This window comes from Mirounga leonina, unplaced genomic scaffold, assembly GCF_011800145.1.
Source record: "Mirounga leonina isolate KUSES-001 unplaced genomic scaffold, KU_Mleo_1.0 Mir_168, whole genome shotgun sequence".
In the NCBI taxonomy this organism is placed as follows: Eukaryota; Metazoa; Chordata; class Mammalia; order Carnivora; family Phocidae; genus Mirounga; species Mirounga leonina.
The window spans coordinates 22,852,833-22,866,629 of record NW_023270426.1 but is presented as its reverse complement, the minus strand read 5'-3'; the positions used below and the strand labels follow the sequence as shown (position 1 = coordinate 22,866,629).

General features: G+C 38.1%; 1 protein-coding gene across 2 annotated transcripts in view; it reads right to left on the bottom strand.

The window, feature by feature from the left end:
• CTNNA1 (catenin alpha 1) overlaps positions 1–13,797 on the bottom strand; it is a 183,670-nt gene that overhangs the window by 105,298 nt on the left and 64,575 nt on the right. For both annotated transcript variants that reach the window (XM_035014240.1, XM_035014241.1), the window contains exons 6-7: positions 10,381–10,650; positions 7,455–7,658 (exon numbers count right to left, since the gene is read on the bottom strand). In XM_035014240.1, coding sequence (XP_034870131.1) covers positions 7,455–7,658; positions 10,381–10,650 — 474 coding nt within the window. The remainder of the gene's footprint in view (positions 1–7,454; positions 7,659–10,380; positions 10,651–13,797) is intronic.

Genomic DNA, 13,797 nt, shown 5'->3' with positions numbered 1-13,797 from the left:
TAGAGAACTATGGCCTAGCAATACAGGCGAGAGTTTATTACAAGAAACCCATAGGTTCAAATAAAGATGGAAATCAAAGCATATTGTATAACAAACCTCAGCCACGTAGCTGCACATCACAGAGCCAACTGAAACATCTATGACACTCAACATCAGAAAGTCTAACTTTGGGAGGACACTGTAAAAACCCTTCCTGTTGGCTCACTTCAAGCAGCTATACCAGACCTGGGTTTATCTTATTTAGGGTGGAGTATTTAATTTCGGAACAGTCATTTATAAAGCAATGCAGTGGAAAGCTCCGCAGCCATTAAAGATGATGATGTAAAACCACATTTGCTATAGTAAAGATGCACAATGATAAAGGTATTAAGAGCCAGACTTTCAGGTCAGAGATCTCAGCTGTATGTTTATGTATTTTTGAGCAAATAACTCAATATAGGTTATTATGACAGCAAAACAGGTACAAACATACGTCTTTTAGGACAATGGCTGCCATATGGTACACAGTATGATAGTACAGATAACCCTTATTTTTATTGTTAATAAAAAAAAAGAAATGGTAAGAAAAAAACAGATATGTGTGTGCATACAAACATATGCACAAAGAAGGCTGGAATGTTGGACACCAAAAATAGGTGGTAGGATTACACGTTATATATAATGAACTTAGAATTATAATTAGGGGCGCCTGGGTGGCTCAGTCGTTAAACGTCTGCCTTTGGCTCAGGTCATGATCACAGTGTCCTGGGATCCAGCCCCGCATCGGGCTCCCTGCTCAGCGGGAAGCCTGCTTATCTCTCTCCCTCTCCCACTCCCCCTGCTTGTGTTCCCTCTCTCTCTGTGTCTCTGTCAAAAAAAATAAAATCTTAAAAAAAAAAAAATTATCATCAGAAAAAAAGTAAGCTGTTCTAATTTTGAAAATAAGAAATGCAGCTACAAAATAATGTAGTTACAAGCTCTTCGAAAACAACTCCTTCAAAAGCTGGAAGCTCTGGCTATAGTAAAGTGATTCCAGGAAGGCATTTGCAAAACTGAGAAGAGATTAGCATCTAAATTAAGTGCTTCTCTTCACTAAAGTAACAATATATCTTTGAAAGTGAATATTAACTGCATCCTAGTCATACATTTATATCAAACTATTATCCAAATCAAATAAAAATTTTATGCCTGCTATATTAACATAATCAAACCCCTCAAATATATACCCAGGGCAATCCAAAAAAAAAAAAAAAAGAAAGAAAGCCCAGTTATTGCACTCCTCTTTTAGGATCCTAATTACCACTGCATCCAATGTTTTTGGGCAAGAACAAAGATAAACTTATCTTTAAGCAACATCATCCTCACCAGGTTCTAAGCTATACCAATTTTCTTCTGTCTGAAACTATAGTTTTAGGTATAAAAAATACAAGCTATGATAGCTACCATGTATGGATATGGTACCATTTTGGACATTCAATGAGGAGGTTAATGCCAAACTTACCTACTCACCTTAGCTGGCTGGTTACCCAGTAGTCAGAACTACCCAAGAGATATAAAATGTGACCAAGTAACAAAAACTACATATAATTTTAAATTTTCTAGTAGCTGTAAATAAAAAGAAACAGGTAAAAAGTTTAAGAACAGATTATATATATATATATATATATATATATATATTTTTTTTTTTTTTTTTTAAGATTTTATTTATTTATTTGAGAGAGAGAGAATGAGAGACAGAGAGCATGAGAGGGAGGAGGGTCAGAGGGAGAAGCAGACTCCCCGCCGAGCAGGGAGCCCGATGCGGGACTCGATCCCGGGACTCCAGGATCATGACCTGAGCTGAAGGCAGTCGCTTAACCAACTAAGCCACCCAGGCGCCCAAGAACAGATTATATTTAACCCAATATACCCCAAATACTGCAAGGTATTGAGATATTTTACATCCTTTTTCTGTGTACTCAGTTTTTCAAATATGGCGAGGAATTTGTACTTACAGCACATCTCTAACAGTCACATTTCAGGTACTTGAGAGCCACATGTGGCTAGTGGCTACCACACTGGATGGCACACAACTAGAGCTACTCAAGCCCAAAGCCTGAGCTTGTTCTCATCAATTTTAAGTCCTAACTCGTTGGTCAAACATGACCATGAACCACTGACCAAGACTGCTCAGGCCAAAATCAAACGAAATTCATTTCAAAGATTGAGGGCCTTCTACATTTCAGATACTGTGTTAAGTATTTTCAGATCTGGAGGATAAGGGGTAGGGAGGAGTTCTGTTTATCATTTTTTGAGAGGTCAGGAGGCTTGAAGATGAGTGTGGTAACAGAAACAAGCAAGCATGGTCACAGTTAATTCTACTGGGAAAACAACTCAAAGCACATGCTCTAATAAAGGGAGAAAGGAACATATTGACGATCAGCATATTCCTCAGCAGAATGAAGGGTGTGAAATATAGAAATCAACTGCATGAAGTACAAGGCTCTTCAGAATGTTGTTTTTCACTGGCATTGAATAACTTCAGAGAACATTCTAACACACAACTGAGCTCCCAAGTCAGCTATGTATTTAAGAAAGAAAAAATTTAACCCATTAACCTTGCAGCTTGTTTTAACCCATTATCATAATGGTTTGAACCCTAATTATGTATTTTGTTATATGCAGGGAACAATAAAAGGGTTAAAACTATTTTAAAATAAAATTTAAAAAAAAAAACCCACTACATACAAGAAAGGGGAAAAAATTGGAAAGCCTATTCCTAATGTTAATAGTAGTGGTTCAGTAATTTAATGTGTATGTATGACTTTCAATTATGAAAAAATAAACAAAGTGGTAACAATTTTTTTCAAATTCAATTCCATTTCATTTTAATTTCAATCCATTTGCTTTTAAGCCTTTTAAGATTAGGACACGCATCCAAGTTGTTTTTCCTTCTCTAGAACCCTCCCAGGAGTAACCTTAAGTTGATAGAGCATGAACAAATTAAACTTAACCACAATAACCACATTTCATTTCAAGGAAACCTGGAAGTCATTTGTGGGACTACAAAGATCTACTGAATGTCAAAAGACCTCTACTGTCATGCATCTGAGGCATTTCCATAATGTTCAGTAAGTAGGGGTCAAATGCATTACTTTTAACATCAATATGTCTTAGCTCTCAGTACAGTAAGTTAGCAATACAGCCAAGAGTAACCTCCAACTCTAAACTGCAATGCAAGCAGGAGCATTAAGGCTGTTGGCCTCCTGGCCCTTGAAGCCTTTACAAGGGAGTTTGGCTCTCACCTGATGAATCAAATTTAACTCTACTGTGACCTAGGACACCACTTTCCCTCACTGCTTATTTCAGAGTACTTGGTTTAGTTTTTTCTACAAATGTCATCATATACTGAGATCTACAGGAAGTAGTGGTAAATCACCCATGGCCTCCTTTCCTATAACCTTCTAAAATGTAAGGCCCATAAAGGCAAGGATCTTTTGATTTTTTTTTTCACTAATATCCCTAGCACCATGAATATGCAAAATTGTCTGTTTCATTCATTCCCCGTCAGCATGAGTTACTCTATAAAGCAATTACTTACTGAATACCTCTTCTAGTATTATACCAGTCCCTGAAAGTATTTTTAAATAGTTCCTGTCGTTCATTCATTCATTCGTTCATTCATTTTAGAGAGGGAGAGAGAATCTTAAGCAGACTCCAGGCCCAGCCACCCAGGTGCCCCAGTTCCTGTCTTTTACAAGCTTAAACATAGCCGCAGAAATTACATGGATAAAGAAATACAATTAAGCAACAATTCAAGGAAGTCAACAATTACGCACAAAACTCCAAACAGCAAAGAAATAATGCAGGATGGCGCTGTTTTAAAGAGCCTCCAGCAAATAGATGGAGGGAAAAAATGTGGGCCTTGAAGCAAGAGCAGGTTAGGTTTTCAAGAAGTAGGAAGAGAATTTGAAACACAGAATGAACTGTGTCCTACTGAAGGGATGAACACAGACTCGCCTAAGGAAGCACAACAGACTAGACAACAAAGAAAGTGAGTAGAGCCTAGAATAAAGCAATGGCAGTGGAGACAGTAGGGACAAATGCAGTAAAGCATCAGGAGTTTCTCCACCTTAACTACACACTGGTATCACCTGAGAAACTTTTAAAAAATACTGTCACCTGGGGACACATGGGTGGCTGAGGTCATGATCCAAAGGTCCTGGGATGAACACCCACATCATTGGGCTCCCTGCTAGCAGGTAGTCTGCACCACCCCCCCAACTCATGTGCCCTCACCTGAGCTCTCTCTCTCTCAAATAAATAAATAAAATCTTAAAAAAAAAAAAAAAAAAAAATACTGGGCGCCTGAGTGGCTCAGTCGTTAAGCGTCTGCCTTTGGCTCAGGTCATGATCCCAGGGTCCTGGGATCGAGTCCCACATCGGGCTCCCTGCTCGGCGGGAAGCCTGCTCTCCCTCCCTCTCCCACTCCCACTGCTTGTGTTCCTGCTCTCGCTCTCTGTCTCTGTCAAATAAATAAATAAATAATCTTAAAAAAAAAAAAAAATACTGTCACCTGGACCTCAATTCAGTGACCCTGATTTAAATGAGGTACAACCTAGACATCAAGATTTTTTTTTAAATTCCCCAGGGATTCTAATGTGCATCCAAAGTTCAAAATCACTGCCTTAGGGGAAAACCCAACAGAAACCTGGTAAATGACCACACAGGATGAAGAAGGAAGATTAGAGATGATAGCAAGATTTTAAGAGTATGTACCTAGAAAAAAAATGACATTACTGAGAGAAGCCAGGAAATGAAAAAAAATAAAAATATATCAGGCATGCCTGAGTAGCTTAGTTAAGTGGCCAACTCGATTTTGGCTCAGGTCATGATCTCAGGGTTATGAGACTGAGCTCTGTGTTGGGCTCTGTGCTAAGCAGGGAGGGAGGCTGCTTCTCTCCCTCCTGGTCTCCCTCTCCCTCTGCCCCTCCCCCACTCACGCACAGGCAGGCACGCTCTCTCTCTCTCTCTCTCTGATAAATAAATAAATAATAAAAATAAAAATACATCAGTCGCTCTGTATTTGACCACTCTGTCAACAAAGTTCCATGTAGTGAACCAGTTTTAATTAAGCCAGATTGTCTTAATTTTCCACATATCATAATTATTTGCTTAATATTTTTAAGAGAAATAATCAAAACTTAAAGTGAGCCTTTTTCAAAAAATCAAGGTAGAGCTAAAGAATGTAAAATTAATCCTCCATAAAGACCTCTCAGGTTTCCCAGCTAGAAATAACCTCATCCCTCCTTGCAATCCCCATGGCATTTTAGCAGCACAATGGCACTCCCCATAAATGTTCTGTAGAGACCCTGTATTAGAAGGAAAAGACAGTGCCTCATTCCTCCTCTACCCAGCGCCCAGCACTCGTTTGCTTGTGACACACACTCAGTATGAAGTTAGCAATAGGCAGATACTGCTGGTTAAATTCTGATTGTTACTAAAGGTTCTGAATGCTTTTGAAAGCTTCCAAAATAAGCAAAAATCTCACCTCAATTGCTTCTGCTTCTTGCAGACCCTATGAGGTTTTAAGCTTTCAAGTGTGCTTCATTGCCCTCCCCCAGCTTTATCTTCATTCCATCACCTGCTCAATGTTATGTGAGTCAATACAAGGGAACTAAAAATTTTTATCTTTAAGAAAAACATGCCCAGAGTCCATCTTCTAAAATATAATCTGAATCTCAAGATAATTTCTTTCAAAACCTCCACCATAATCTTTAAATTTCAGCCAAACAAAGATCATGGTTCTAGCTTTCACTTACATAATAAAATGTTATGTAAGAGTGATGTTACGGTCTCCATGTCTTCAAGCATAAATGAGTGTTTCCTACCTTTACTTACATCTGTGGCACAAACTGAAAATAGTATTTGTATGACACTCTGGAGAGGAACTAGGTTACTCATGACCAGGGACAACTAGGGCAAGATCCAACCAAGCCCAAGACTCAGAAGGGATTGTTAGGAAGCTCTTACATGCAGAATGGTTAAGAAGCTCTCATATGGAGCAATAAGAAGAAATTTATCAAGTATTCTTCCCAGCCAAAGACTGCTTTTAAAGCATTTTCCTAATCATAACTACATTTTATATTTTTGTACTTCAGTACTATATGTGATAGCAGATAACTGATCCACACACATACCGAGTCCTTTGTTTCCCTGTTTAAAATTCTAATATAGTGAACCATTCTTCAAATTATCCATTTTTTTATATTTTGATTTTCAAGCTAAGGTACGGATTTTTAAATGTGCCCCACATTTTCACTGACTTATCAACTGCTTTTTCCATCTGATTTAACTAAGCCTCTAAGCTCATTTTTCTGAGGTAGACTGCATACGATCAAAACATGGCAATGGCTTAAAAAAATTCAATATGGTTCACCAATTTCACAATATGGTAGAAAAAAGATAAACACACTAAGGCATTCATCTTCACCCTAGGAATTCCATTATGACTCAACATTATATGTTCACTTATATAGGCATATAAGTGAACAAGTAAGATATATGGCAAATGAATAAATGAAAAAGTACCAAGATCTTTCCCTGAAAAGCATTAAACAAGCAAAAATCACTAGTGAGAACTAGTTTGTATTGTTCTCTTCCCTTTAAAATGATTTTATATAAATTTTATTTAACTTATTCCTTTTCTGCGGCAGTAAATATTGGGTACAAGGTCTAAATTACAGTAACTCTAAGCATTAGGTAACTGGAATTGCAGAAGTATCATGGAAGGAAAAAGGAAGGTAATGACAATAGAGATAAAAATCAACAAGTACAGTATTATCTATGGGAAAAAAATTTTTCTAGAGCATTGATTTTTAAACACAAACCTTAAAAATTCAAAACCACTACTCAGTTCATCTAATACTCACCTGTAGTTGGTAATTACCACTTCTTATGACATTCTATATGGTCCATGAAAAAAACTACCAACTATAAATATTTTCAGCATTCCCTTTTGCCCAAAATTAGATGGCGGCCTAGATGTGATAATGGAACTTTAGGGATATTGAAGGTCATTATCCTTAGTACATGGATGCTAAGGTGTTTAGAGCTGAACCAACACAATACCTGCAACTTACATCCAAATGTTAAATAGAAAAAAAGGTTTTGTGTGTGTGCATATATTTATACAAATAAACCATACATCTGTTCACACAAACATGCACATGTATCTAAGTTTTAACTGATAAATCTAGATAAAGGGTAGATGGGTTCTCACTGTAGGATTTTTACAAGTTAAAAATTTTCAATATAAAAAGTTGGGAGGAAAGGGGAACATAGAAAGCCATTTTTTGATCCATTCCTTGAAAAATTTGCCCATCTCTAAAGGGTCAAGGAACCAAGAGCATACTAGCCATTTTTAGTTAAAACATTTCAGATCCAGCATCTGTTACAAAAACTCTTCACTTCAAAGGAAAAGTTCGGATACTCACATTGCCCATGTACTCTGAGAGCAGGTCCTGCAGGGCCTGGCGGACAGCATTACACTCTGCTACAATTCTCTCACGCCGGTCATCACGTGTGCAGGACGAGTCGGCCATCAGGGCAGCCCCACTAATGATGCTTTCTAGGCGCTCCTCCAGGGAAGGTCTAAAGCGCTCCTCACTGAAGCTCAAGGGGTCCACAATGATTTGTTTCTGCAGAGAAAGTGTTATTGAATCTTAGTGGTAATCTCTGTTCCCTCCATTATTAATGAAGGTGAGCAAAGTGTTGATCAGGAACATCAAGATTTAATATAAAAATTCCAATGCCTAAAAAAAAGTTATACTTCTTGTTAGATGATAGCCATACAAGTTGGCCCATGATAGACCACTTCTCAAAGGCAGCACTGGAAGCAATACTATCCAGCTGAATGGGGCCTCAGTAAGATAACATACTACAAATGCAAACACAAATACATCAGCACAAAAATCATATTCACGCTACTGAATCTGAACATCTACATGCCAGCTTCTACAGTATTAGTGAAGTTACCAAATGAGAATTTCAAGGAAAATAAGTGAGCTCTCTTTTCCTTTTCTATATACAGAGTATAAAACTGCTGTATGACATGAGCAGAACTGTTTCACAGCAAAAAAACAATAAAAACAGACACTGACTTCTGTCCTCAAAGTTTCAGAAAGGAATGCATTTATAATCAATTCCAATCTATTTTCCTCATCTTACACACCTCATCAAATTTTATAAACAATGCAGTCTCATATTCAACCTGTTATGTCTAAATTAGAGACTCTCTTTGCTTAAAGACTCTGAGGTAATCTGTAAGAGATGATAGCAATCCATCCCCAAAAAGCCACTCTGTGAGGTATAACTGCCCCAGTAAGAATAAAACCTTCCTCTGTCTCCTCTTCACTCCCCTGACTCCACTTAAATCCAGCTTTACCAGTGGTGAGTGAGGTCAGGTCACAAGCAAGCTTTAGGTACAAGGTCAAACATCAATACCCCCAGGACAGCAGCTATTGGCCTCCCTCCAACTTTTCCATTTAATACAATTTATCCTCACACTGGTAAATGTCTGTGCAAATATTTTCCCTTTAATTTTTCTTTATGGGGACTGTTCTTACCGATTTAAAGTTAAAGGCCAAGTTTTTTCTTTAAAAAAGCTTGCCCTTTCCCAGTAAGTATACATTTCTTCTTTCCATTCCCAAGAACCCTCAGTTTCAAAACTGAACGTGTAAGGCCTCCACTTCATTATTAACCCACATTTTAGCTGACCATTTTTCTTACCAGATTAAGTTATTTCAAGATTTTTCTGGTTGGGGCACCTGGGTGGCTCAGTCAGTTAAGCATCTGCCTTTGGCTCGGGTCATGATCCCAGGGTCCTGGGACTGAGTCCCGCATCAGGCTCCCTGCTCCGCGGGGAGTCTGCTGCTCCCTCTGACCCTCCCCGCTCTCGTGCTCTCTCACTCTCTCTCGCAAATAAATAAAGTCTTTAAAAAAAAAAAGATTTCTCTGGTTAAAACTGAATACACAATGACTTCTGACCAATAAGAATGAGGAATGAGTGGTCATAGAATTTTAAGAGTCATTAAGCTGCAATGGGCCTGCAATCACTTCGTCCAACCCCCTCATTTTATGAAGTCTCACTCTAGTCCTAACAGGTTAAGGAGCCTCTGACATTTACTACTCAAATGAGGGCAAAATGTAATCCTTAGTGCCTTCACAGAGGCCGATACCTAAGACTGCCAAATTTGAGTGGGGTGGAAAAAAGTGTCAATAAATTTTAAGATGCGTCGTAAGTTTACTATAAAGGCATTTAATAATTAAGGTTCCAGTGTAAAAAGTAATTTCTAACACCATGGTCTGTAGAATTTTATGATTTATGAAGTCTTAAATCAGTCATGCGTTATCAGCAATGTTCAGTTACACAAGCCAAAATAAAGGGTCAGACAAAGGAAGAAAAGATAAAGGCAAGGAAAAACTGTTAAAAACAAAATGCACTCCATTATAGATTCTCTACTTCAAAGCATTCCTACTTATGAAAGGATGCTGGCCACATAGAAGGCAATTTTCTCTTATGTTAATAATAAAAAAAAAAGTAATAATAATAATGAAACCCAACAGTGGGTTTAAAGAAAGAAAAAAAAGCACTTAAAAAAAAAAATCTTAAACTGCTGCCATCTACTGGAAGCCATGAGGCATTGTGGGTAGAAGTGTTAAAAAAAAAAAAAAAAACCACCACCACCACCACCCAAAACCCCACCAAAAAAAGTTGATATATAGGACAGTGTGAACAGAGAACGTATATACAGAACAGATCCAGGACATCAACTATAAAAAGATAACTACATGGAATTATGCTAAGAGTATTTTAAGCCCAAATTTGCTTCCACTTGAATAAATTTTATATATTATTACGATTTAGTTATTGAGAAGTGCATCTAGGCTCTAGGCAGACAAGATTAACATGATAACACTTGTGTCATAATCACTTATGATGTATCTGTTTTTCCCACTAAACTGTGAGCCCCTGGAGGTCAGAGTCTGCATGCACTTTGCCTCTATCTCCCAAAGCTTTACATCTGCCGAAAGGTTACAATCTTGGGTGAAATGAACCAAACTCATATCCTCAACAAATAATGACCCCATAGGAAACGTAAGTTTAATAAAAGAATTTAGAAGTTTAACAAAAAAGAAAAGAGGAGAAAAGAAGAAAAAAGAGAAAGAAAAAGGAAAAAATTTTGTAGGCCAAGTCAAGATCAAGTAGACCAATGATTTCTAAAATTTCTTTTGACAGAGACTGCAAATCTAAAGTAGAAAATGAACTTGCATCAGAAACCATGACCACATTTCCCTAGAAACCTCTTAACTTTGGGCAGATGGTCAAGAACCTGAAGTTGCCTCCCAAGTATAACTTACATCAAAATTATTAAGTGCATATGCCAGTTCTCCTCCTCCTCCACCCTGGTGCTGGGAAGCATCGTCTGATGCAGTGGCTTGGGCTGCATTGGAAATGCCTGTGACCGCCTGCTGCAGCTGCTTATATATTAGGTCTCTGTTAGCCTTATACGCTGCAACATCAGGGTGCTGTAGGCATGCCTGGGATGCAGTATAGAGGATTGGAATGTTTTTCTGCAGGATTCCTCTGGCTGCAGCCATCTGATCACGATGGCCCACATCTTTCAGTTCCTATAAAACAAGAAATTGGAACAGTCGTTATATGGGTTCTAGTCATAAAAAAATTTGTCAGTAAATGCTGAAAAGTGAGAAACTCTACTAATTAGACACAATAGTTTCATGAACAGTCTGGCTTCATAACAAAGGAGGCAGCATGGGCTAGTAGGTAAGAGTTCAAACATTTCCAAATCACACAGACCTGGATTTGAATCTCCAGCTGTACTTTTTCTGGCTATTGTGATCTTATTTAAAATCCCCATACTCAAGGCATCTGGCTGGCTCAGTGTAGAGCATGCGACTTTTGATCTCTGGGTTTTAAGTTTGAGCCCCACGTTGGATGTAGAGATTACTTAAAAATAAAAATCTCTAAAAAAATAAAATAAAATCCCCATACTTGGTTTCACCTTCTATAAAATAGGAGCAATAATAGGTTTCTCTTTCTAATTGTCCTGAGGATCAAATGGGATAATGCATGTAAAGCACCTAGCAGAACACTAACTGAAAAGCAAAACATAAAACTGACTAGCATCTTCATTACAACTATATAAAGATGTAAGTACCTATTCCAAACAAATTAGAAAAATCATTCAGAGACACATTTAAACAGAGTAAGATTTAGTTTGAGTATTTCTTTTTTACTAAGTTATAAAAGTTCATTACAAGAGTTTTGTGAAATTTGGGATGGGATACCACAAGTGTACATGAACTATGCAAACCAACCAAGTGAGGATGTAGCAGGCTATTCTCTCAAGTATGCCACTCTGCCCCTCACCCTTCCCCCTCCATTCCCCCATCCCAAAAATGGCCTTGGGACATAGATCATTAATACATAAAGCTGAGGCTCAGGTGTTCCATGACTTTTATCCAAAAAGATTTTATTTATTTATTTGACAGAGAAGAGACACAGCGAGAGAGGGAACACAAGCAGGGGGAGTGGGAGAGGGAGAAGCAGGCTTCCCGCGGAGCAGGGAGCCCGATGCAGGACTCGATCCCAGGACCCTGGGATCATGACCTGAGCCAAAGGCAGATGCTTAACCATCTGAGCCACCCAGGTGCCCCTATCCAAAAGGTTTTTATTTCGTTGTAATACTCTATATACATGTGGTCTTAAGTGAAACTGTCCTTTCTCAATTTTCTCTACCTGTAATTATAATCCACAGATTAAAAAAAAATTGAGGTTCCTGGCATGATTTCCAATACTGACATCTACTTGGTAGGCTGAATGGATGCACTAAGTGTCAAATAAGTGATACCAAGGGAAGAGGATATTTCTGGTATCCCACTGTTACTGAAAGTGCTGGGGGTGGGGGTGGGGGGACACATATCTTTAGTAAATATAGATTACCACCACAAAAGAGAAACAGAAGTGATAACCCTAACTGACCAACAGATCTGCTCTATGTGTGAACATAGAATTTCAACGTTAATTGCGCCAACTAAACCCTACAGTACAAATTTAAACGTCTTAAAAAAGAATATCACATGTGTAAACAGTAAGAGAAAAATTAACTAAGAAAGGCCAAAGTCAATAACCCAATTTGAAGTCTGACTTAGCCATTTAATGGCTTATCTTTTTAGATGAATTCCTAATTAAGCATCAGAGACACCTAACTTTGGCTTCTTTTTTTCAGGTACTTCATCTCGCTACGTATTTTAGGTTTGCATCTTCATTCAAACCTTGTATAATATGACAGCTTACTTTTCCTCCTAGAATTCTTTTCTCATTTGGAATCTGAATTTGCAAGTAATAGCTCACAGCACTCCAAATGCCCTGTAGCACAGTACATTAGGCTAAATATTCAGAAACAGGACCCTGTGGATTTAGAGAATCAGTGATCATTTCCAGACCCAAGCTATGACAGGGGGCTAAGGCTAATCATTATGTTTAAACAGATGGTTCGTATGTTTTGTGTGGCATTTTCTAAATGTCTTGCCCTCCACCACCACCTCAGGGACTTAAAGTCTTCTAGGGAGGCATTTGTCTCTAAGTACTTACATGGTCCTCTGTTTTATAAAATGCTTCGCAATTAGCTTTAGAATTCTTCCCTAAGTATCTATAACCTAAATCAGTATAATCTCTTACAAAGGTTACCAAAGAAACTTCTGGTCACCTAAAGCTAATAGGTGCCACAATTACTATTCAACACTTGACTTTCCTAAAGTCACTGCCTGGCTTGGTATGAGAACTTTTACCTTTCTAAAGACTACACTAGAAACAGGACCCCATGGATTTAGAGAATTGATGATCATCTCAAGACTCAAGCTGTGACAAGGGGCAAAGGCTACCCATTATGCTTAAGCAGCTGGTGTAAATGTTGTGTGTGCATTTTCTACATGTCTTGCCCTCACCAAAATTTATGTCTGATAGACTCCTACTTACCAAGTATGGGGTCTGTATTTCAATCTACGATGAAAATGACAACTAAATATCATCATATGTCCTAACTGCTAAAGTGTTCAGCTTTCTCTCTTAAGAACTATGTCTGCCATAACATAAATAAACTAGATTTTGTTAAATAAAGATAAGAAAATGGGCACTATCACAAGGCAACACTTGATTTACTATCAGAAGAATAATAATCATAAGTATTACTTTACAAATATGTAGTGGTGATAAGTAATCTGGATTGGTGAAAACATGAGCTATTGAGGAATTTAATAGATTACTTATGAAACTAGAGTCCCTTAATCCACCTTAGCCTTCATGATTCCCAAACTGTATCAATCCAATTGTGTTTTAAGCAGACTCAGGAACAAACAGAAAACATGAAAAAGAAGTGACTGCTTTCCACATAATTTGAACTAACCATCACATGCAGGGACCAAGAAATAAAAGCTAAGTTCTAAGTAATCTACATCACTCTCTCTACCCAAGAGGTAGAAAGTCAAGTAAAAGTTTCCTCTCATTTCCTTAACAATATAAAATCGTAGCCATGTGATCAAATATCTTCTCTTGTATTCAAACAAATATACTTAAAGAAAAGGTCCAGGGGCACCTGGGTGGCACAGTCAATTGAGCAACTGACTCTTGGTTTCAGCTCAGGTCATGATCTCGGGGTAGTGAGATCAAGCCCTGTGTCAGGCTCCATGCTCAGCATGGAGTCTGCCTGAGATTCTCTCTCCCTCTCGCTCTGACCCTCCTGCTCATGCTCAAGCTCT